Below are 25,248 nucleotides of genomic sequence, written 5' to 3'. Positions count from 1 at the left end.
ACGAAAAGAATTTCGATATACAGCTTTTTGTAGGGATCCCATACTGAAATGTTAACAACAAAGCTTTTTCATCGTTCGGCTTGGCTTGGCTTGGCTTGTGAACTGTCTTTTCTTTGGAGTGCTGCCGATAATTTTTTTGGTATAATAATATAAATAAGAAAATTTCGAATAGCTTCAATTAGGTTAACATTTTCTCATGCATAGACAGTTTTATAAATGTACTTACATATATCTATAAAGCGAAAAGAAACCTAAGTCGCAAAGGTAACCGGCACAGTGTCCTGCACTTTGGTGACTTTATGTCTGCAATGCACGAATACAAAGCAGAGTGCAAACAAGAAAACCTAAAGTAAATAAATTGAAAGCAAACCTAAGCTGCTGAGTATATATGTATATGTGTTATATATGTATATATGTATGCATGCAGATAAATCGATATAAAAAACTTTTCGCTCTTGGCAATATTGACCTGGGCCAAGACATATTGGAGTTTAGCATCTCGTCTTCAAATATATACATTTACTTGCTCTATATTAATGTGTTGATGGTGTTTCTTTTTTGGCATTTATTCATTTTACTTTTTACAATAAGAAAATATGCATGATTTATTTATTTTTATCATATTAATGTGTTTACCACTGCTTTCCTATTCTTAATTTACAATCAAACTGTTTTTTTTTTCAATTGACCACATTTTTAAGAACACTGTAAATATGCTATAATCCTGTTTTACATGTGCGCAATTAACTGTTTTGGGTACGACTTAATGCTTTCACCAAGCCTTCTAGCTTTCAATGTTCTTCATAAGAAAAATTTGGCTCTTGGGTCACTCATACGCATGGATTACCTCGGCGTGATTGCCTGCCTACTCGCAGTATATACATGTGCATATGTATGTACAGATGTTTGTATCTATGAATGTTGCATGTTAAGTAAGCAAATACTCATACATTGTTGTACTTTATTGTAGAGGTGGCCTTCCGTCTCCGTTGTCTTTGTGCGGCGAAGAAGCGTAAGCAATTCTCGCTTCAATTCTTTGATGTACTCTTAATGCGTTGTCCTACATTCAATTTTCTGATGTATTGTTGTCAAATATACATACATATGTTCGTTAAATAAACTTGTGGAGACACAGTGTTGCATTTTTATGCACATTTTGATGAACACTTGCAACATTACGTCTTGGAAGGACAATTTTTGAGCTACGAATCAAGTATTCTATAATTAATGAATATATGAAATTTTAGAAAAGTAAATATACAATATTTATATGGAGACCCGTCCTAGGTGAAAAAAATCAGCGGAGTTGAAATGACTTCTACGTCCGTAATATTTTCAGTTAGAAAGCAGTGAGCACAAATTAGAAATTACGTCATAAAATCATTTGAGTTTTGCGATAATTTTCCATGTGAAAAAGCCAACAAGAAAATGCTGCAAATGGACAACATTCGTGAGCCATAAAAATCGATGTCGAAAAGCAACTTAAGCGGGTTCGAAAAAAACTCAAGAAATTTAACTTCTATTATATCTAAGCAAAAATTGAATTCTGTGCGAATATTTGTCGCTGTGTGCAGTCAACTGCATGCACGAAAAACCGTTTACTGTGGCTTCGGCAGTAAGCGCTGGTGGTGCTGATGGGCGGGCCCACCAGCCAAGTATACTTGCATAACAATAGCCGCTGAATGCTTGGCCAAATTGAATTACATTGCCCGGTTAAGAGCTACAAGTACCTACCTACAAGTTGTTAGCATACAAAGTGTACCTATTGTATCCAATAAAGGTGGAGCGAACGATTTGGGCAGCTGGCATAGGCGAAGTGCACACAAGTGCACAGACAACACACAGTGGCATTGAGCACCAGGAGACAAGTTTGCGTTACTAGTTTTTTGTTTGATTTTTTATCTGCGGCGATCCGCCGGAAACTGTCATTGAAGCCATTGTGTTGCTATTGTATGCGAATTTCAGCGGTCAGTACGAGTAGATAAGGACCATAAGGACCATACATATTATCAAACGTTCTGTTGCTGCTCGGTGTATAAGGGAGCATAAAAAATCAATAGCCCGCACTTTCGAAATTCTGTTTGCATTTAGCGATATTTCGAGTCATTGTGTAATTAAAAGGAAATTAGAATGTCAGCGACTGCCAGCTTTTTGAGTCAGAGTCGAGGGCATTGCACGCTTCAACAGCTTTTAACACTCACCACCACATAAGTATGTACATATGTAGGTATGCCGGTTGTGTTGGCTAAAATCAGGAGTCACATTACAGCAGGCGGCGAACTCTGCAATGCAACCCTTAGTAAAGTGAAATGGAAGTGAAATTAACTTGCTGGGAAAAGCAGTCGAATGTACAGTACAGCAAATGAGAGTCTAACAAAAGTACTTACTAACCCAATTTCTGTGTTGCACGCGATTTGAAAGCAAACAATAGTATCGCATACATATATCGTGGGGTTATTATTGTTCAGATATATGTATGTATGTATTATATGTGTAAGCGCATGTGCTCATAATTTGCCTTTGCGGGTACACTGCAAAAGAAAACAATATTTCTACTCTTAAAAATATCCTACACTCAGCAGAAAGTAAAGCAAGGTAATTCTAAATTAACAATTTGGTTTTTAGAGCTTTTAAAAGGGAACTTGAATTAATTTCTCAAAGGAAATGATTCTAAACTGGTAGAAGCCCTCTCGGAAATGCTTAGAATTTCAAGTTTTCTTCTGTAAATAATATACTTGGGAACCACTATTCTTCTTCTTTAAGGCGTAGACATCGCTTATGCGGTTATTGCTGATTTTACAACAGCGCGCCATTCGTTCTTCCTTCCCGCTGTTTGGCGCCAATTGTATATTCCATGCGTAGCCAGGCCTTTCGCCACCTGGTCTTTCCAACGGATAGGAGATCTTTCTCTGTCTCCGCTTCCCCCGGCGGATAATACTTCGAATACTTGAAGCGTTGTCATCCATTCGGAGTGCACGAACTAGCCAGCGTAGCCGCTGTCTTTTAATTCGCTGAACTATGTCAATGCCGTCGTATAACTCAAACAGCTCATCGTTCCATCGAATGCGATATTCGCCGTTGCCAATACGCAAAGAACTCGTACTGTCGACTCATTAGATGTGGTCAACGTCCATGCTTCTGCACCATATAGCAGGACGAAAATAATGAGTGACTTTGAGTTTGGTTCTTTGTTCTTTGTTCATCGCGAGAGGACTTTACTCTTCTTTGTGTGTCGATCCTCTTTTCGCGGGTCCAAGATTTGGCGGATGGATTTAATCTTTTACACAATACGCTCGATAGAAAGAGGGAGCTATGTTTAGAAGTTCACGCAAGTGAGGAAAGTTCTCTGAGCGCAATTTATTTGGAAGTGGCCAGAAACGATTCTTTCGCATATGGCTCAAGCAGGTCACGCCTTCCGGTATTAGATAAGTATCCTCTCCCCTAAAATATTCATTTGAAGGCGAGCTAAAGTGAGAAGGCGAGACATGCCCTCCGCAGGGTTGTGCGCTGGGTTTGGGACTCGCCACGTCAAAAACCCCAGCATTGAAAAAAAAGAACTACTATTACTTGTTTCATTTAAAAATGTGAAAGAAATATTATGAATTCTCCAAGTGTGGTCACAAGCGCGTTTAGTAACAAAAGCTACCTTAACTACGCGTGTGCTGACCATAAAAACGTTAAACTTTAAGCTAGAAATTTGTACTTAACACAAACATTCGCTCCGACGTGACGGGTGACCCATCCAGCCACGTGCATTGCCACTGTAGCAAACGAGCGCAGGAAGCGAACGTGGCTGGTCGGTATTAGCCACTCGCTATATGAGCTCGTCCAAATATTTAAACTAAAGCAACGGTACAAAGAAAAGTAAAATTAAGCGAAAGGTGGACGCGTTAGAGACATGTGAATTGCATTCCAAGCCAGTTATGACTAACGAACGATTGCTGGTTGCATAAAGTCATATGTATGTTGTACATATGTGTATGTATTTAAGTACAGTTAGGAATAATTTTTTTATGTGCACGTGGTGCAACCCTTGTAATCTGTGCGACTGCCATGTGGTGGCATGACTTGGTAAGAACCGTTATTTAGTTTTGCTTTATGGTCGCCACAATTATTGGCTTTTCCTAAGCACGAAAGCGGATTTTCCAACAAAACATGAGCTTTATTTATAATAATAACGGTACATGCCAACATTTGCCTTTGCTTAAAGGAGAGGTGTGTTAGAGAGCTTACCTATTTACTAATGTATGTATATACTAATATTATATATGCCACAAATAACGGCATTTTCTATATTGATTGTTATTTAACTTTGACAGCTCCCTACTCCGTTTACATATTTTACACATTTTCTTTATTGATTTGTTTAAGTTTCGTTTTGTGTCTACGAACTTCTCAGTTTAACTTGTTAGTGTCGGCTTCTACGGGAAATCATTATAACTTTTCTGAACCAGCCCTACTGTTGTTGTAATTGAGAGAGCCTGTTAGACAGTCAGCCAGAAAGCTAAAATAGGCGCTTTGTGTTATGCCTGAATGCAAAGGGTTCTTGTTCCCCGCCTATTTTTAATGAGGTTGCTTTTGCGTTGAGTGAGACTTAAGCGGACGCGTTTTACACACTCTTCTGAATATTTATTTATACCCTTCATGTGAATTAAGTAAAAGTTCAATTTGATTCAATGAAAAAGTATAAGTAAATGTGTATTTCTTCAGAAATTTTACACCGAATTTCTGAACTTTTGACGCTGAGTTAAAATATTCTCAATTCTCAATTTATGGTTATCTGACTGAAAATTATTATTCCAACTTATCCCAAATATATACCATATAGATAGATATATGTATATTCTATTACTATTATTCGACTTAAGCGTTCTTACTTCCAAACTTCCCATAAAATATATCCATTAGATTAGTTTTCGTTCATGAAAGGTATAATTCCTTCGATATAGCCGGTGCTGGCCATTTTTCATGTAAAATTTTTAGTTTTTTTTGCCTATATGCAAACTATTGAAGCCTTTGAACCACCTTTTCATGTCTCGAATCACACGTACATTCGTTCTTACATACATACATATGCACAATTCACTGCCAAAGGGCAACTGTATGTGAAAAGAATCAAAAGGTGTTTGAGCGTATCAAACGGTGGCAACTCCGCTCCGTTTCAGCTAGAGAGGTCGGCGGAAAGTAGCACATGAGGGTACATTCAACTCAATGGGCGCCTTGTTAGTCAAAATATTGTAGGCAAATGAGCGAAAAAGCACAAAATGTTTGAAGTTTAGTGGAAAGTGGCAAGCCAGACGTGGAGGAGCTAAATTTCTAATTTATTTATTTTTTTAACTTTGAAATATCAGACATTTACAAATTTACATTTACATATTATATAATTTTGCGGTAAAAAACTATAACTAACTAACTATTTAAAACTCATATTATTTTAATGCCTTATTCCTAAAAGACTACGATATAGAGTACAAAAAAGTACCCGGAAATTGTAAATAAAAGGAAAATTATTTAATTATTCATCAATATTAGTTTTGTCGCCTTCAAAGCAATCCCCATCAGATGTAATACACTTATGCTAACGATCCAGTCTTCGAAGCAGTTTTCTTAAGCACTTTTTGGGATGGCCTTCAGCTCCTTCAGCTCCTTCCGCCAATTTTGTTTTATCTCTTCGATCCGATCCACTCCGATGATTGTTGACTTGCATGTCAAACTCATAAACCGATATCTCATCGGCAGTTATAATGCTCTCCATGAATGTGGGATTGGACACGGTACTCATTTTGAAATAAAATTCAGCTTTATCGGGACGAGTCGAGCAAGAACACGTGCATACCCAAAATATCCACCAAAATCTTTCGATTTATCTTTATAGATTTTATCTTTAACGATTTTCAAGCATCATATACTTCACTTTTTTAAATATTTTCATCAGTTGAAGAGACAGAAGGTCGTCCAGTACGAGGCATGTCTTCAACGATCTCTCGACCGTCTTTGAAGGCTTGTATCACTCGTAGGCTTGTGTTTTTGATAAAACTGAATCACTGTAAGCCTTTTCCAACATTCGCAACGATTCCGAGACGAAATTTAGTTAGAAATACAAACGCAACGCACTGAGGTGTACCGACTTAAGCAGCTGTTCTAAATAAACCGATGGACAGATCGAGATCACATTTGGTATAGTAAGGGAAAGGACAGTCCCACTAACTTAGCAAAATATTTTTGAAATATCATTTACCTAAGGAATTTAACTACAATTTCCGGGTGCTTTTTTGTCACAATGTACAAATGTACGTTTGTATAATTTTATGCCAGCCTTAAATTTTAAATCAAGCCGTTCAGTTGAGTTTTCTGTCATATGTTAGCTTTGTTGCTTGACTGATTTAGGGATATAAAATTTCCGTTAGACTTGCCAAGGACATGCACCATATGTATAGCGTTGCCGTGTTTACTTTTCGTATTTAGCAGTGGAATTGCAAACAAGCAGAAGGCCTTTGTAGTAGTGCGATTGCAAAGCGAAAAATATATGTTAAAAAGTAGCACTAAGTTACAGTTGTTGTTCTGGCTCAACGTCGTAGCTGAAAATTCACTTTCATAGCCAAACGTGTATTTGAATAAGCCAACTTTAAGACAGAGGTCGCACGCTCAGCTAAATCTGAGCTCGTCTCCAATGAAATGCAACACAGCACAATGCGGCTTTGGCATCAAAATTGAGACTCTGCATGTGAGGGGGTGAGAGCTTATGCAAAAAGGAGATTCCTGTATAGTATGCTTCCCGGTAGGAATTAATTATTGGGTAGTCGAAAAAGTCTTTTCGTATTTTGCCAATAGACGTCGTTGCAGTCGTAGATCTCCAGTGCTACCGATTAAACTGTGTCATACCCGAAGTGTTGAAAAGTTGAGATTTCAAGCTTCATTTAACCAAAAACAAATTAAATTCGGTGAAGCTGAAAAAAAGTTACAACGGTTCGAAAATCAGTGAAAATAATGAAGAAATTCGCCATATGTATTTTGAAAATTTTGTATAAAAAAGGGAAGAATACCACGCAAGCCACCAACGAAATTTGGGAAGTTTACGGAGCCGAAGCTTTGTCAGTTCGTGTAGCACAACAGTGGTTCGCTCGCTTCCGTTCTTGGAGATCAAATGCTTAAATTATTTTCAAAGCTACACTAGCTGTGTGTAGTGGGCACATACTTTCTCTTTCTTTGACTATATTAAGTTCACATGATTCAATTGCGAATCTTGCTTGGACATAGATTTAATAATCCAAAATTTACCTAGCGGGCTGATAAATTGCCAAAGCAAGAGATAAAAATTTCAAAAGCGAACTCGCTCACTTTTCGTATTTATGTATACGTGAGACGGTGTGTGGTTGTTGTACGTTTGATGCTGAAAGGAAAACTGTAAAAACTAGGCTGCCATAAGTGTCATAGGGTGCAGAAGTGAGTCACTCATTTGCGATTAAAAAAAGAAGAAGAAGAAGAAGTGCAAATTCAGACGCATGAAAAAGTCAATGTGCAGCGAGGCATTGCATTTTGCTGATTCATTTCGCGCTCTGAATGAACAGGGAAACAAAACTACAGTGTGGTGAATAGTTGCTAATTCGGCTGTTGTAAACACACGTTTGCAAAATTTTAAAATTTTTTCACAAAAATGTGAAAATTTGTTTTCTGCTTGATAAAATGTGAAAATTCGTATTCTGCTTAAACACCGAACTTTCATACGAACTTTCACTCTGACGCTTTTATTGTGCGAATGTGTGAGTCAAGAAGTACACAAAGTGCATTTACGTCATTACCGCCTAAGTAGCATGAAAAATAGGTAAACAAGTGCAAACTTTCTATGTTACTGAGCGTTGCAGTGGCAACTGTTGGCAGCACATTTAATCCGCAACGCGTTTGGAAAAAATCGCGGAAATACCTTTATGACAGAAACCTTTATGACAGAAAACTGTAACCGACAGTAAAGTTTTATGGAAATAAATTATAACGGTTCATAGTAATTTTTTCTATTCGTCTCTATTTCGAATGCATGGTTAGTACAAGCTAAGCTAGTTTCTAATGCATTGTTATAAGTTACCTAACGTCAATATATGGCAATATTAGATTCAGTGCAAAAAATCAATATAAATGCTTTTACATGTGTTTCCTTACTCTCTAAATAGCATAGCTTTATTTTTAATCTAATTTCTAAATCTCATTGTAATCCCCAGCAGCATGCAAGTGGTGAAATTCGAAAAATTTCAGTGGAATTTGTGACTTCCTCTTTGGGTGACTTCGTACAAATGTATAAGCACACATGTACCGTAATACACACGGCTTTAAATAAAATTATGCAATTGCAATTTATGCTTCTGCAGCAGCGCGCAGCCATTTGTAGCTGTTGAGAGTAGCTTGAGTTGTTTGTTTTTGTTGATGCAAGCGCAGTGGAAATTTTCAAAGGATGTTCGCACCTTCCATGCGGAGAAAATATTTTATTTTTACTGCTCGAAGGGGTCTCTCCACCTGCTCAGCTTATGTATATGTACATATGTATATATAGGTTGTGTATAACTAAAAATATGTCGCGCGTTTAAGTTGTGGCACGTGTGTTTGTGCAGCGCGTGCAGGAAATGTTGCGACATAAGCGGAAGGGGAGCGAGAAGTGTGTGGCAATGTTCAGTGCACTTTTAAGCGCTTGTAAACTTGCGTTTTAAATTGGCTTAAAGAGTGCATGAAAGCTTATGAATTTTCTTTGCTCTTGCGCTAGGCTGTGAGTGAGTTATTTTGTTTGGCTGTGGCAACATTTTTTCTCGTGCTTTGAGCAACATATTGTCAACAATTTGTATGAAGATGGTATTTCAAAAAGTGGTGAGATAGGGGGGTTAATTTATATTCTTCTGATTTTATATATATACATATTTCTATTATTCAGATCTTAAATACTATAAGTATGGTAGTTCAAAAAGTCTTTTCGTATTTTGTCAATAGAAGTCGTTGCAGTCGTATATCTCCAGTGCTACCAATCACATTGTGTCATACCATAGAGTGTTGGAAAGGTGAGATTTAAAAAAAAATTATAAAAAAGGGTAGAATGCCATGCTGCCCAACAATGAAATACCACGAACTCAGGTTTGATAAAACATTTTTTACCGAATTTCGTATTTAGTTTCGAAATTCCGACACTTTTGTCAGCTGTTGTCATTTCCGCCATTATTTTGTTACCACAAAAGTAACACATCTCGTTGTGGCACGTGTTGCAAACGTGCTCACACTAGATGCACACATTTTGAACTCGACTATTAGCTACATAGTTTGTGCGCCAGTCGGGCCGTATGTGGTTATTCATTGCCTTGTTTGCTGCCAAATGTCAGCGTGCGTGTGCGAACGCGACTCACACTGACTCAGTCACGAAATTCATTTTGTGCAACCGCACACGTTGCTTACACATAAACAAATACATGAAAAACTTTCATTGCAAAACTACTTGCATTTTAAAAATCCGTTCAAATCTGTTTATTTTTAATAACGTGCACCTTGGCGTATGAGCAACCATTTCGCTCTTCCATCCTGTGTGTCAAAATAACTCATACGCCCTGCTGGCTCCTCATTGTCGCTTGGTTATGCTGTGTGGTGTTGCGTACATACACAACAGATTCATCAATTATTTCCTGCTATAAATCAAAAGAAGCAGTTTGAAACTTTGCGTTCGCCAGTGATGAACTATTCAACATCGGTCCAACTCGCTACTCGGCAAAGCCTTCTGCGGCATCATGTGAAGTGCCAGTAACTCTCCGGTTATCACCCGTAAGGTCACGTACACACATACATATATGAAAGAGATTAAAGTCATACGCTCGTGTATTTTCAGGCAGCGCGCTGCTTAAAGTGCCCGCATGAATGATCACATGCTCAACAATCCCGAAGTGCACTTTTGACAGCTTTTGCATTTTTGGTCTGTCACAGCGCCATAGCAGAGTATGCATTTTGAATTATAACTTGTTTGCTGGATGAAAAGTGTGCCTGCTTTTGCTGAATTTCCAACCGTATTTATGTTACCGAGTTTTCTATCGCTACCTTGCGGTCATTTGTCAATGATTTTTCAGCAAAGTACGTTTTTTAGCGAATATCACTCATGTGAAGCCACAATTTAAAGACTCTGATTTATTTTATGAAACGTTGAATTTTCATTAATTAATGACATATTTTATATTTACTTTTTTAGATATTAAGAAAAAGTGCGAAAGCTTTCCAAGTAAATTGTTTCAAGGCGGCGAATATACTACATTACATATGTTGAGCTCCACCAAAGTACATTAGGTCGTAAATAATTTAGATACGGCCATCCAGTTTCATGATGACCCGGTGAAAAATAGTAATCATCTGCGGTAAGGGAATAGCAAGCGCAATTTATAGTAGATCTCTGCAGAAAATATATGTATGTATGTTTCGCACACACAGCGGTTGGCTGATTCGCTGCTGCACTTGCAACGTCTCAATTTCGCTTTCGATTCCACTTCACTTACTTTAGAAATAATTTGCCGTGCATTTTCGGTACATTTATCAGCGCCGACGGGAAGTTTTTCATCAAATCGTTGTACTTACAAGAACAGCATTACAACAAGGGCAAGGAAAAATGTGTTAGGTAGAAGCTTCTATAGCTCAAGTCCTTACAGTTGTGTAGCCGTGCGGCGATTTGTGCCAACACAAATTGAAATTGCCGGAAAATGAGAAGACGAGCGAAACAGAGAACAAATATTTGGAGGCCTGGAAGAAGCGTGCACTTAAATCGATTGGTTGCTGAATTTTCGATAAATTTATGTGGAAGCTTGCTGGTTTACCACGTTGGTGACCTCGTACAAATCGGCAAAGTACACGGAGGTTTGCTTGCGGCATGCTACTTGCCACAGTTCGATAAACTTCGTTAAAAGTATTTCACTGTGTTTGCTATGCGCACAAATTAATTTATTTCCTTATGTACAACTTCTCATGAACTATTTGTAGTTGTGTGTAAGTCTTTTTATGTGCGAATATCTGAAAAGGAAGTGTGGCGAATCGCCGCAGGATACATTAGCGAATGAACTGCTGCCCGTGTTTGCTCATTACAACCTATTTATGTGGCAAGTTGCACAAATGTTTTGACAGCGAAGTACTACTTTAGAAGCTGTGGGTGGCGAATACTGTTACAAAAAAGAAAGAAACTAAAAACAAAGTTTTCTCAAGTTTCCTATTTTTGTTTTCTTTACTCAAAATTTTATAAATACAGTTTTGTGTATAAATATGAGTATAAAGAAAAGAATAAAATAATTAAAAATTTTTAAAGATTTGACGAAAGGCGAGTAGCACTTAAACCCGCTGCTGCTGCGTTTTTCTAGCGATATATTCAACAATTCAGCTGGAGAATTCATTCTTCAGCACTTTTTGGTTTGCTTTGGCTTTTATGCTCGGCGGAATAGCTCAGACTAGTGACTCTTTTAGATTTACAACCATGTTATATAAGTGTAAAGTAAGCCGAAAATGCTTGCTCTGTTAGAACAGAGGTATGCGATTAAATCCAGTGTTAAACTCGGTAAATCTGCGACAGGGTCATTTGATGTGATCAAGCAGGCTTACCCAGATGTTGCTTTAGCAAGAAGGGGTGTGTTTCTGTGGCATCAGACCTTTTGGAGGGCCGAGATGAGGTCGCTGATGAATGAGCTAATCCAAAGCGAAAACGATGATCATGATCTTTTTTGACATCAAAGACATTTTTTTTGTTTCCATGCTTGAAAATGCCGTTGAAAGGCAAGCATTTTGAGACGACAGAGGGGATCCAAGCAGCATGCACCTCGCCTCTCAAGGCTATTCCGAAGAATGCCTTCCGTGACGCCTTCAATGCTTGGAATTCGCTCTAGCAGCGCTGCATCGACGCAGAAGGATCCTTTTTTGAAAGTTTTTTATGAATTGTAACGATTGGTTCAATATTTTTTTTTAAATGGACTCTGTTCTATTACTTTCCGGACAAACCCTGTATAAGTCTCTACACCAACTCCCCAACAAAACCGTTTTTAAACAGCTGTAAACTCTCTCTCTTACTAATGATTCAATTAGTATCAGACATATACAATTTTCTCATTTGTTAATAGTTGCAAGCCGAGCAACAACGCAAACTGCCGTGTGCTGGTTTATTAATGATCGCGAGTCCTTTATTTATAGCTATTATGCTATTATGCCACCAACAACGATTTGTTTACTATTTACTATTTCACATGCGTCTCTTTCAATCGATAATCAATAAATCAGCTTATAAGATAACAAAAAAAAACAAAAGCTAGGCTGACATCCTGCTCCACACAGCGCCTGCCCTGCTTACTCGACTTTGCCACACGTAAGACAGCGCACATACATACACACAAGTAAACTTATGCAAAAGTGTGTAAAAAACTCAGTTTCCAACAACAAGAGAAACATCGAAATGCAAATCAATAATTCTGTACAGTTTCGAAGCGTTTATCGCTGAGTGGCAATCCGCCGGCAACGACAGCAAGACGTGCAGTGGCATATAAAAGTATAACTTTCCCAATAAATAACGCTCAGTTATATATATATATATACGTGTGCATGTATTTTCGTAGCAGAGAGGCGGACGTTATTTATAATTCTTCTGAGTTTGCCACACACTGCGAATCTGTCCTCCAAAGGCGGCTTTCACGGCTTTTATAAGTGCTGCTAAGAGTAGCTCAATATATCACTTTTTGGTTGTTGTTGTTGTTTTTTACGTATTTATATTTTGTGTAAAATGGTTGCTCTTCCCTCGTATTTACTTTATATTTGTGTTTGCTCATTTCAGCGCGTGCCTTTGCATGTAAATTATTAATAATATCCTGAGAGTAGAAATTTTGTTTGTGTGCGTGTGATTTCGGCGCTCAACTTTATTACTGCCGATGAATATTTGCCTTTTGTTCTATTTTTCCGGAATGCTGCTATTGACTTTACAGCGCGTTAACGACTCAAGTGGCATTTTGTTGTTTCGTCAATGCTCAGAGAGAAGTGCAAAATCAACAGTAATTTGAATACTAAAGAAGAAATAAATAAATATATAAGGGCATAAGCATTTCATTTTACTTATTCATAACATCATCTGAAGAATTGTTAACATCGAAATTAATTTCAAAGAAATTTTTGAATAGTTCAATTTTCTTGAGGAGTTCCAAGTGGGCGAAGAGCACTTTACTTACATAATCATTAACAATTGTTTTCCTAATCATAGAGAAAGTTCGGACAGACTCTCCAAAATGGAAAATTAACTGAATTTATAATTATTAAAATTAATTTATGTTCAACTGTTTTAAGGCATCCCGTCAAACAATAAAATAAATAAGCATAAATACACTCGAGTCATTGAAAGATACAGAGGAGGAGAGCTACACACTGAATTCGTTATCACAGCCAAGAACAGTCGGTCAATGGCGCTGAATGTGGCTCTTTGCCATTGGCGAGTTTTTGGCTTTCGTCTTCTTGGCGCCAAATACCAGCGTTTTACTCTGAAAGTTATTTATTTTTCACTTACAAGTAGTTTGCTTTAAACGCTGAGCAAATTGGGTATGTAGTTAGGAAGTTGCAAATATGGCATAGGAACACGTTCTTGGAATTTTCCAAGAAAACTAAATATTTTATAAAAAATGTATATGCCATATAAATGCATATATCTATTTTAATATTTAATGAGAGCAACCATATTTCAGCAGTGTCTCAACAATCTTACTCTTTTCCTCAATTTACAGGATTCAACCTCGACGCGCATACCTCGCCTAGATGGCGGCTCACGCATCCCGCTACCGGGCAGCTTGCGACCGTCCAGCTCAACAGCACACAATGCCACTGGCTTGGCAGCACGTACATCGCAAATTCTTCAGCGTGCGTCTACAGTTGGATTTCCACAGAAACGTCCTTCGACATTGGCTGGTCTTAGACCGTCCATTGTGAGTGCGAATGCTTTGAAGCGTAGCGCTTCTGGTGATCACATCACCAATGCAGTGAACTTGGTTACCAAGAAAACCACCACAGCGCTTAAGAAATGGATTGGCAAGTCGGAGAAAATGGCGCCGCCTCCGCCAGTTCAGAAAACACACGTTGTGGCACAGTCTAAAAATACGAGAAAGCAAACGCCGCAAATAAAAGCGTCGATTCCAGTTGTGCCTGCTGAGACGGATTATTTCGCCACTCCGCGTCCGCTAACGCGATCCGATACGTTTGTACGCACCGACAGTCCCAACGACATAACACAATTCTCACCAAGTTTACTAACACAATCCACGCCTGCACCCCCCACAAATGGGTCGCTTACAACTACACGCATTATCCGTCCTCCGGATATTAACGAGACAACGAAATTGCTTAGCAACAATACCCGCCATGCTCTATATAACACCCAGAGTTTGGATAGTAGTCATGCCAATCCAGCAGCGCAATTTGGAGAGACGTTCGAGGCAGACATAAAGCGCCCAATGCAATATGATGAGACGACAAACGATGTGACCATTAGCCTTAATAACCAATACTCGCCGAATGCAACGCAAGCAATATTAAAGCCCAATCTTACGGCTACTTTCAATGCACCCGCTTTGCTTGGTCAAACTATGAATGTGGTCTCATCGTCGGAGACTTTTACGCATAAGTCTCAATTATTCTCAGGCGATACTGTTCTCTTCGACAACACTGCGTCTTTGGGTATAACGAAAATCATAGACTCAGCTGATGCCATCTCTCCAGTGACTAATGCTACTTACTCCAATCCGGACTCGTTGGATAATCTTCAACTGCTGGAAGATGTGTCTGCGCCGTCAGGTTTCTTAGAAATGGATCTAACTTTACAATCAGATGCTGCAAGTGAACACGAGAAGACACGTGATAATCTATTGGACTGTACAGTTTCTTCCGAGACCGATGAGTTGAATAGTACTTTGAAAGCGCTGGCGCCAGAAAAAGCTCATATGAAACTGCCACTTAATTCCACAGTGAATTCAGAACGATTACTTGATCTCACTAACGCACTGTCGCCGTCGAAACATATGATGAACTTGACTAAAGATTATCTGAACCCCTCATATGTGGGTTCACGAAATACGAGTCAACTGTTGTATATGACGCAACATCAATACACCGGCTCCGAACATAACACTCCAGAATACAATTCGGTAATGAAGTTCCAGGATCGTACGCATCTGCTTGCTTCACCTCAAATATCACTGAAAGGCGCTCAAAGTGATTCGGTGTTGCCCACATGTACGCCCGAAGATGAGTCTTTGAGCGTACCGATGAAAGTAGATGCGAATGCTTTGCTTGCTATGGGCGCGCGTATGGAGGGTTTTTATTCAGCGCGAGACGGTAATCAACCCCAAATAATAGCCAGCGCATCTTCTCTGCAAGATGTCAACAATCCGGATGCTAAACAGAAATCTCGTTACTCATTTGGTTTGGACCTTACGGAGTCCACCCTTGATTGCTCAATAGACTTGGTAGATGTGTCACTTTCATCCAACGCTGCTGGCCATCCCACTGCCAACAGTTCCATGGCCTTGCACTCACAGTCGCCTTCATTGCAGACTCAACAGCAGCAGCAACAACTGCAGCCTTTGCGACGACAAACATCCTTCGAATTGGATGAAAGTTTGGGTATTTTGACCCCTGATCAAATGAAAGAATTTCTCGATTCCACAAACACTAACAATACTAACAACTTGGAATTGCCCCTGTCACATAATGGAAACAAAATGGCAATGCATCACATGCGAATTGATCAAACACCGTCACCGGAGGAGCTACCACTAGATCCTGTTGAGGTAAAGACTGATGTGACAGAACTTTTGTTGTCACAACAACATAATCAGTCGAATATTTGTGAATCCGCCTTAAGTCTGCAGCATCAACAACAGCTGCAACAGCGTCAACAACACTTACAACAACAACAATTGCAGTCCAGTTCCATCAGCACAGCTGAAACGATCTCCACGCATACAGATATCGACACATCTTCAAAAACATCGGATGCAATGACGAAATCGAATGTCTCGAAGATTTCGACCAGCTTCATCACAAGTGTTACTAGTGTCACCAGCTTGGATACGGGCTATCAAGGCGACGGCGAAATGTCACGTCCGGCTTCGCGCGGTGCTTGCGACCATTCGCCGTCCAATGGTCCTGCGGCACGTAAAGGCGGTCACGTTTCACGACAACCCAGTTTTAACCAACAACTTCAACAGCAACAAATGCCATTGGTGCGGCGACAAGATCCAATGACTGACTCTGACTTTTTTACAGAATCCGATGCAGATGACATATTTCATCGTGGTGATCGTCGCGCCCAAGTTATCGATGGACAGCTATATGGACCAATGCTCCAACCAGCGGCCTCCGTATTTATATCTGAAGATCCTGAAGATTCTTGTATGGAATCGTCGGGCATATTCACAGATGTTGAGAATCGGTGCGATGATGATTTGGCACAAATGCGGCGCCAAGATACGCAAGACGCAATAATGGACATGTCACCCGAAGGTGATGGCGATTCCACAGAAACAGTGAAGAGTAATCGGGAAGCTTGTAAAAATGCCATCAACAGCGAGCGCAATGCTAACAAAAGTGAAACACTGGCTGGCGGCGATGTAACCGTAGCAACAACGCTACGAAATGTTGCTGCCACAACACTCGGTCAAGGTCAGTTGAGTAGCAGCCAAACATCTTCAACAATACATAGCAGTATGAGTACCGATCGCCTCTCAGCAGCGACGCTCTCCAATCGCACTTCATACTGCAGTGTTGACGGCAACACCATGAACGCAGACTGCAAAAGCTTTTCCTCGCTGGAAGAAGCTTTTAATGAGAGCACTACAGCGCTGAACATCACCGATACCCTCAACAACACAGTACTGAGTCCAGCAAGTGCCGAGCACGCCAGACGATCACGCCTCTCCACAGCTGGAAACGACAGCGCTGGCGTCAACAGTCGTTCTGGCGATGAATGCTCGGCCAGCGTCGAAAGCCAACAGCACGAGTCAGTGCTGAATGTTACTCCACCGCGTAAACACGCGTCGCTAACTTCGCTCTCAACAGTCGCGGCTAACAACGCCACATTCTATGGTGCTAAAGTAGAGAACGTGGGAAATAAGTTCACTTACGGATTATCGGCCGCTCGTGGTTCCGCACTCATTGAAAGGGAAACGCATTCGGAAACGGGCACAGCTGGCACAAAAGCGGCTTGCGCCTCAACGTCATCTTCAACAACCTCGCTGTCTGTAGACAATCAAAGCAACATTAACAAAAACATACATCGGTCCGCATTAGAGGCCGCCGTTGCAGCTGCCGCAAAAGCCACAAACGCTGCGAGTGGCACAAACAAACGCACGCCGCGCACGACGAAATTCGCATCCGCGCGTAATTCGCCTAAACAACGCACATCAACCGGGTCGGTCGCGAGTGTATGTGATATTGGCGCGTCATCAGCATTAAATGTGCGCAAAAAGCAGACTCCCAATAAATGGGAAGCAGTGATGAGTAAAATTGAAAGCAACAAAGCGTTACCAAAAAAGAATTTGAAAGAAGTGAAATCAAAAGTGTCAACAATACTACGCCCCAGCAATGGGGTAGGTGCTACAGGTGATGCTGGCAGCAATGCCACAACAAATACAACAACGGCGTCGACGGGACGGTTCGGTGGAGTTCCGGGACGCGCGAGCGTCACCTCTACGCCGCTAATACGCCGTTCGCCAAGCTCAACCGCTGCGAGCGGCAGCTTGAGTCCGCGTACGAATGGCATGTCGCTGCCGCTGCGGCCAACAGATAACAGCACTCAACGCAGCAACACCGGCAGTCCAATAACGACGCAACAAGTGTCAAAGCGACTATTCCAGGGAATTGCAGCCAAACGGTAAGCCTAATAATATTAGTTTTGGCTACAAGCACACGCATACATACACACTGAATGTGCATATAAAATATGAAAATAAGTATTTAAGTGGTTTTCGCATTCCACAACGCCTTATCTGGGTTACTTGATTGTCGGTTGAGTAGTGTTGCTAAAAGTCCGTCTATCAGACAACTATTTATTAAGCAACTATACACATTTGATATTTGCTTATCGCTTCTATCATCACGTCTTCCTTTTAAACAAGTGGCGTTTCCGTTATCTTGCCTAGTAGAAAACCGCCCATATATCGATGTGGATGTTCGCGAGTAATTGCATTGCGAATACAAAGCGTCTGCCTTATTTCACGAAACTATGCCACTTTTATGGCTGAATTTTTAGTTGTTTTTTCTGTTAAATTTTTCAAATATTCCACGTTTCTGCTGTCAAAGTTTTATCTTTAACACTCTGAAACCAATATTTATTCTTGTCACAATAATTTTGCCACTTGTTTAAATAGAATAAAATTTTATATCTGAAGTGACTTTATGAGAAATAAAAGCAAACAAAGGTCTCACTTCGAGTGTAACCGTTTCATTATTCTTCTTCTTCCTTACTGGCCGCTTACGCGATTATAGCCGAGCTAATAACAGCGCGCCAGTCGTTTCTTCTTTTCGCTACGTGGCGCCAATTGGATATTCTAAGCGAAGCCAGTCCTTCTCCACCTGGTCCTTCCAACGGAGTGAAGGTCTTCCTCTTCCTCTGCTTCCCCCGGCGGGTACTGCGTCGAATACTTTCAGAGCTGGAGTGTTTTCGTCCATTCGGACGACATGACCCAGCCAGCGTGGCCGCTGTCTTTTCATTCGCTGAACTATGTCAATGTCGTCGTATATCTCATACAGCTCATCGTCCCATCGAATGCGATATTCGCCTTGGCCAACGCACAAAGGACCATAAGTCTTTCGCAGAACCTTTCTCTCGAAAACTCGTAACGTCGACTCATCAGTTTTTTTCATCGTCCAAGCCTCTGCACCATATAGCAGGATTTTATATTTATTATTATTGTTTCATATATATTTTAACTAAAAGTAGGAAGTACTGCATTCATTATTAACAATCACAGGAAAGAAGATAGTCTATTATTAGAAATAGTTTCTTCCGGAATTTCATGAGGATTTCTTACATATTGACCGATATGTGCGGTATGAAGTCAACTGGAAGTTCGGAAATTTTCAGAGTAGATATATAAGGGAAGTATTGACCGATTCTTGAAAACTATAGTCCCATTCCGACAATTTTGGGCCTTAATCTGAAATTGATCAAGTAGTTCCTGAGATATGGGATTTCACCTAAAAGTGGGTGGCACCACGCCCATTGTACTATTTTTACAGCGGCTCCTATAAAACCCTTCCCTTCCATCCTGGTTGTCCAATTTAATGCTTGCGGCTCATTTATAGATTCATTGCACTTTTAGTAATTTTTAACACAATCATTATGTGTGGAGTGGGCGTGATTATTATCATTATTCCATTTTCCCAGTGTTCACTGAACAGACATTCATACGGATTTCAACTGGTCTCGTCACCCTGATCAGTTATATGTATGTACTAAACAAGTATAAATGCAAAAAAACGTAACATCACTTTTCAAAAGTTTGGTATTGGTTATAAAATGGTTATATAATGGTTATATATTGGTTAAAGATTGGTTATATTGGTTAAAGATTGGTTATATCTATATTGTTATTGTTATTGTTGTTTACGGTTATGTAGTTAACCGTAAGCAATAATAAGCTCAATTGATGATACGATTTTGGTATACAATGACACATGTTTACAACAAAACGCTGAACTAATTATGTATACGTATGTACATATTTTTATAAGCAACAATTCGGCGCTGTTAAGACATGAAAGTTTTTAAACTTTAGACAACCTGCAGCGTCCGCCGACCGTTGACTGATCGCTGTAGCACTCTGTAGAGTGCCACAGGGAGTCAGACTGTGCCTCAAGTACAATTAAATAAATATTCGTGGCTTCCTAGAATTACATTTGCTTCAATAATCAAAATACTTTCATTGCGATTGAAACGGATTCCACTGAGTTTAAGTGCACATTGATGATGTGCATGGGAAAACGCATGACTTTGACTTAAAAGTGCATATTTCTATAAGTACAATATTGAATGTTGTAAGGCTAAGAAGAAACTAGCACCTGCCGTTGATACATCATTCCTAAGCCCATATATGTAACTATAACTTAAATACTTCAAATACTCATAAAACAGTTGGTCACTCATTGCATTCGTGTTCATTGCTCATAGAAGTGAACAATTCAATCGCCGTGCCGTTAGCCGACTCTTATATTTACAATAAAATCGCTTGTAAATGCTGTAATCCTCGCACCGCACGAGTGCAGTCTTCCACGTCGAGATTTTTATGTGCCAAGCAGACGTTTCGGTTTCCACTTTTGCTGTAGTTCTTCATATTTCGTACCTACATACATAAATTTATATAAACAAGTAATAAATACGAGCTTACCTTTTAATTGTTTACGGCAACGAAAATGCCAAACCACAAAGAGTGTTGCATTCAAGCGCCAACAACTCGCATTGATAGCGAGTCAAACAAAAAGAAGAACAAAGCAGCAATAAAACTCGCTCACTTCGCTATGAATGAATTCATATGCGGTAGATTGGAATAACAACAACAACAACTTGCACAAATATTGTATTAACACCGCAAGCAGCGACCAGCAAGCAGCAACCAAGATGCCAACACAGATGAGCGGTGAGCAATTAGAACATTGCATGCGTGGCGTTTTGAGTCGCATAACTGCCTTTGCGTTGCATTCGGTTGCGTGTCGCCGAGACTTGACAGTTCTGTGACACTTGTCATAATAGTGTGTCGACACCACAAGCAACAAAGACATACAACAACACATGCAGCTGCATTGCTACGTTTAAGTTGACAATTTGAGTGACATATTGACTCCGTTTATGCCTCATAAAATACAGATCTATATATATTTTCATATATACAAACATATCTACATAATCTTCAATTAAATTTAATCAATTACCGGATGTATTTGTAGTTTAATATAGTATATTATTGCTATATACATATGTACATATATGTATTGCATATGGTATTGAGTTACAACAAATTAATATTAAAGTATTAAATATATACACAAAAAGCCCTTAGAAAAGGCGTTGAAATGAGTAGGCAATCTAAACTCTTTCCATAAAACATACAAACTAGAAACTGAAACTGAGTTTTAAATATGCAAATTGTTTAATCCTATACACACTTCTATAAAAATCCTACCGTATAATTTCTGGTATTTTCTTGACTTAAAATTACTTAAACGTCGAATTCACATTGGCGAATTCGATTGGCGAATCGAAGACAGCTATTACATTTTCAATTTGAATCGAGATAGGTGTTTTTATTGACCTTCCAAAGTATTAATTGGCGCTTACATTAATTTCGGTTTGCTTTTCCTCATATTTATGGCGTAACCCTGCTGCTGACCGACTAATGGGTAGCCCCCAGCGGCCTTAAAATGGTTGATGAATTCAATAAAAAGCTTCCCCACGGCGAAAATCTCTCAGAGATTGACTGCCGAGCGTGGATGTTAAAGAAAATCTTTTTATATGTTCATTGGAATACGATTTTTATATAATATGTGTGCTTCGAGCAACATGGAAACCCTTTTTCGCAAGCAGGTTCGAACAATGGACTCCGAAACAGAAAATGAAAACGAGAAATGACGACTTGACCACAGAACGTTGTAAACTGTTCTAAAATAACATTAAACCGCAACATCCGTGTTTCATTTCCAAAACGAAGTTAACATACAAGCGTGTTCGTAGAAACCTCAAAAATATTAGTTACGAAGTTTCGTTTCCCCGAAATTGGTTGTTTACGAAACACTGTGTAATCGCTAAATTTAGTAATATTTGTTCGCAAAAAAGACGATAATTTGCTTCGTGAGCATGCCGAGCATAAATTTACATATTTACATCATTTATTTCATCAACAACTATGCACGAGGTGTAAACATAAGCGGCAATCGCTTAGAGCTAGTCTGTTCTAAACACGTACATACATATGTACAATACATACCTACATATATTAATGTATACATTTTTAAACATTTCTGTGTACATTTTACGCTAATATACATATTTACCATCTACACATACATATGTATGTGTGCACATGTGAAATGCTTCCACATATTGTTTACCTGATATTTCACAAGCCGTGTGCATAAATATACTAACATACATATGTATTTATGTGCACAATAGCTTCGTAATATGCAAATGTATGCTTGTAGCTATAAAAGTAGCCGGTTCATTTCACTTAAGTGAAACTTCTTTTAAACTTCTCGTTGACCTTGCCGAAGTGCCAGCGGCAGATATTTACGAGTCTACGTAATGTATTGAACATATTGTGTTGCGGTTATATATGTACATATGTATGTTCTTATGATATCCGACCGAACTTAGCATTTGTTGTCTTATTTTCTGCTCAAAATATATTTAATGTTCAGTTTTTAGGTTCTTTGCTGCCGACAAGTTCAATAAATATTTACACTTGCGGCTTAAGTGCTTTAATATGCTCGAGTTCGTAAAATAGAATTATCACATCGCAAACGTTCAGAACTAGTTTTAGTTATTCCAATGCGTTCTATCTCCCCCTAAACATTTATAAAAATATACACCTATGCTTGTAAATATGTACATTGGACGTAAATATATATATATACATATATATATATATACTATATTTGACGACATAAAGTGATGAAAATATTTTAAAATGTTTCTTATCTGCTATCAGCAAAACTACTCAAATGTTAAGAATTCCGAAACTTTCGGCAGACCTCGACCGTGTTTTTTTCAAAATTTATATGCCGAGCACCTGGAGAATATATTCAATCAATAAGTCACATTCATCAACCATCTAGTTATGTGTACATAAGTATGTTAGCGAGACATTCCATTAGTGTAGAATTTTTTATTTACACACGGGTTTGTAACTCGACATACATAAGTACATGGCTACACACACATTTGAGTGATTGAAGGGCGTTCGCTTAGTTTAACGAGTAAATTAAATTTGTTTTCATTGAATTTGTTTGGGAAAACTGCTGTGGTGTCGACAAGTGGCGAGTATATATACAAATATACACTTATCTATATATATGTATTTAGTCAAAGAAACAACAACAAAAGCCGCAATCAAACAAGCAGCTAACCGAACAACGTGTTTGGGCGTTTTTCTCACACTCCCGCAAGCGTCAGCTGTGGTGCGGTGTGCTGAGGGGCGTGCTACAGTGGTGTGTGCAATTATTCATATATAAAAATGAAAACGCACAAGCACACCTGTCATTACTCGCTGCTGACGTGCCACCGCCGCCGCTTACACGCACCCACATACCGCTCCGCTTGGCGCGCCAGCAATCGAAAAATATTAAAAAGCAAAACGATTTGTGTAGTAATAAAAATAAAAACGCGCTTTTGTTGTTTGCGGTAATTTTTGCAAGCATTGACATTTCGTTTCACAAATGTGTGTGTGTGTGCGGGTGCATTGCCAGCGCACACCGGTCGTTTCTGGTGTTGCAACAAGGTAGCGTTTTTCATTTCACTTTCTGATTTACCGTTGTCTCTTTTTAATTCATTACTTAATGTTGATGTTGTTGTTGTTATTGCTCAATGCACGCGCTTGTCAATTGCGGCGACTAATTTCTCAAAACTTTTCATGCAAAAGATTAATCATGTGAACCCTGTGGGGCGGCATTGCCACTTCCCGCTCACCGCTTTGCAATACCATTACCAATACCATTCAATTACTTACATGCACTTTTGCAAACCGCTCCGCTCTCTTCTGGCATTTCAATATCATGTTTTGCATTTATGATTACTTATTTGTTGTTGTTATTGTTATTCGTGGAAGCTGAGTTTTATTGCGGCAATTTACGACTGCATTTGACTTTGCCTTATTGCCTCGCTGATTTGTGCTCTTTGACATTTGGCGCGTTTGTTTGGTGCCGATTTGTTGTGATTTGCTATGTTTTGTTGTTGCACTCGCAAAAGAAATAGTTATCTCTGAGGTATTTACATATTTAAAAGTATCTTTGTGTATTGCTTACCATTTTTAGTTATTAAAAAATCGTTTTTTTTTTTTTAATTATGGTGCTCAAAGGATGTGGGGAGTATGTGAGCGTAAGATATGATACAAGCTAGGCACTTAACCACTTCTTTTTCTTTTTTTCTTCTACTATTGTTTAAAATATTTAAGAGGAATACCTCATGGACCACGGGTAAAAAACAGCCTTTTTCAAAAAAGTTTTCCTTATATAAATATGAAATATTTTATTAGAATTTTTTTTGTGACAAACATACACCATTAACAAAAAAGTTCTGAAATTTATCTTTTTCGTCCAAGTCATGAAAATTGGTTGAGTAGTTCTCGAGAAATCTTGCCAACCGACTTAAAAAACACAGTTTTGAGAAAAACCGTGTCTCCGGAACTATTACTCGGTTCACTTTAAAATTGAGGATAATATTCTAGAGCTATTTTCGAATTTAATGAGACAATACAAAAATTTTTTCGGAACTCGTTAACCTTTGTAACCTCTTAAGGCGGTATTCTAGTCTAGAGACATTTTGGAACTACGGAATAGTTTTGAACAACTTTTTTTTTTCAAGAAATGGCGTTTACCAGAAAAATTTTTTTTTGGTAGTACGTTTTTACAGATTAAAATTTTTTAAAAATAGTAAATTTAAAAATAGAGGATATGCCTAGTTTCAGACATTGATAATTCTCTAAAAATTTCATTTAAGGCCGTTTAGTAGAACCGTGGGTATCGTTTTGAAAAGGACAGTTTCGAGAAAAGCGCGTTTAAAGTTTCAGTTCTGGCCAAACCATTTTGGACCTACTTATATCGCCGAAATATAATTTGAATTTTGAATCGATTTTTTCTACAATAGAATATCTTAAACTCGCTAGGTAGGTGCATATAGAAGAAAAGAGCTAAAAAAGGTTTGGATCGATGTTACTAATTGTGGAACAAGGCAATATGAGAACCATAAATAGTACTAAGTGCTTCCATTTACTAAATGTTTGGACTGTGTGTCTAAGGTAAAAGAAGGTGAAGGAATCCAAATATAATTCCAAGAGTAGTGGGCTTGGATGTAGTGCATTATGACACTGTATATTATAACCCTTTAACGAAAATGTTATAAAACCAGATAATGTCGCAATATGAAAAGCAATTATGCCGCGCCCTGGGAGTATTTATGTTAAATTATTTATAACCCATGTGAAACCGTGAAAGCTAATGGACTTGTGCATATGCGCCTATATTTCT

General features: G+C 38.8%; 1 protein-coding gene across 1 annotated transcript in view; it reads left to right on the top strand.

Moving 5' to 3' along the window:
- LOC120768562 (mucin-17) overlaps positions 1–25,248 on the top strand; it is a 127,460-nt gene that overhangs the window by 2,035 nt on the left and 100,177 nt on the right. The window contains exon 2 of the mRNA XM_040095309.1: positions 13,743–17,884. Within this exon, the coding sequence (XP_039951243.1) occupies positions 13,743–17,884 (4,142 nt within the window). The remainder of the gene's footprint in view (positions 1–13,742; positions 17,885–25,248) is intronic.

Source organism: Bactrocera tryoni, chromosome 2 (assembly GCF_016617805.1).
Source record: "Bactrocera tryoni isolate S06 chromosome 2, CSIRO_BtryS06_freeze2, whole genome shotgun sequence".
In the NCBI taxonomy this organism is placed as follows: domain Eukaryota; kingdom Metazoa; phylum Arthropoda; class Insecta; order Diptera; family Tephritidae; genus Bactrocera; species Bactrocera tryoni.
This window is presented reverse-complemented; position numbering and strand designations above follow the sequence as displayed.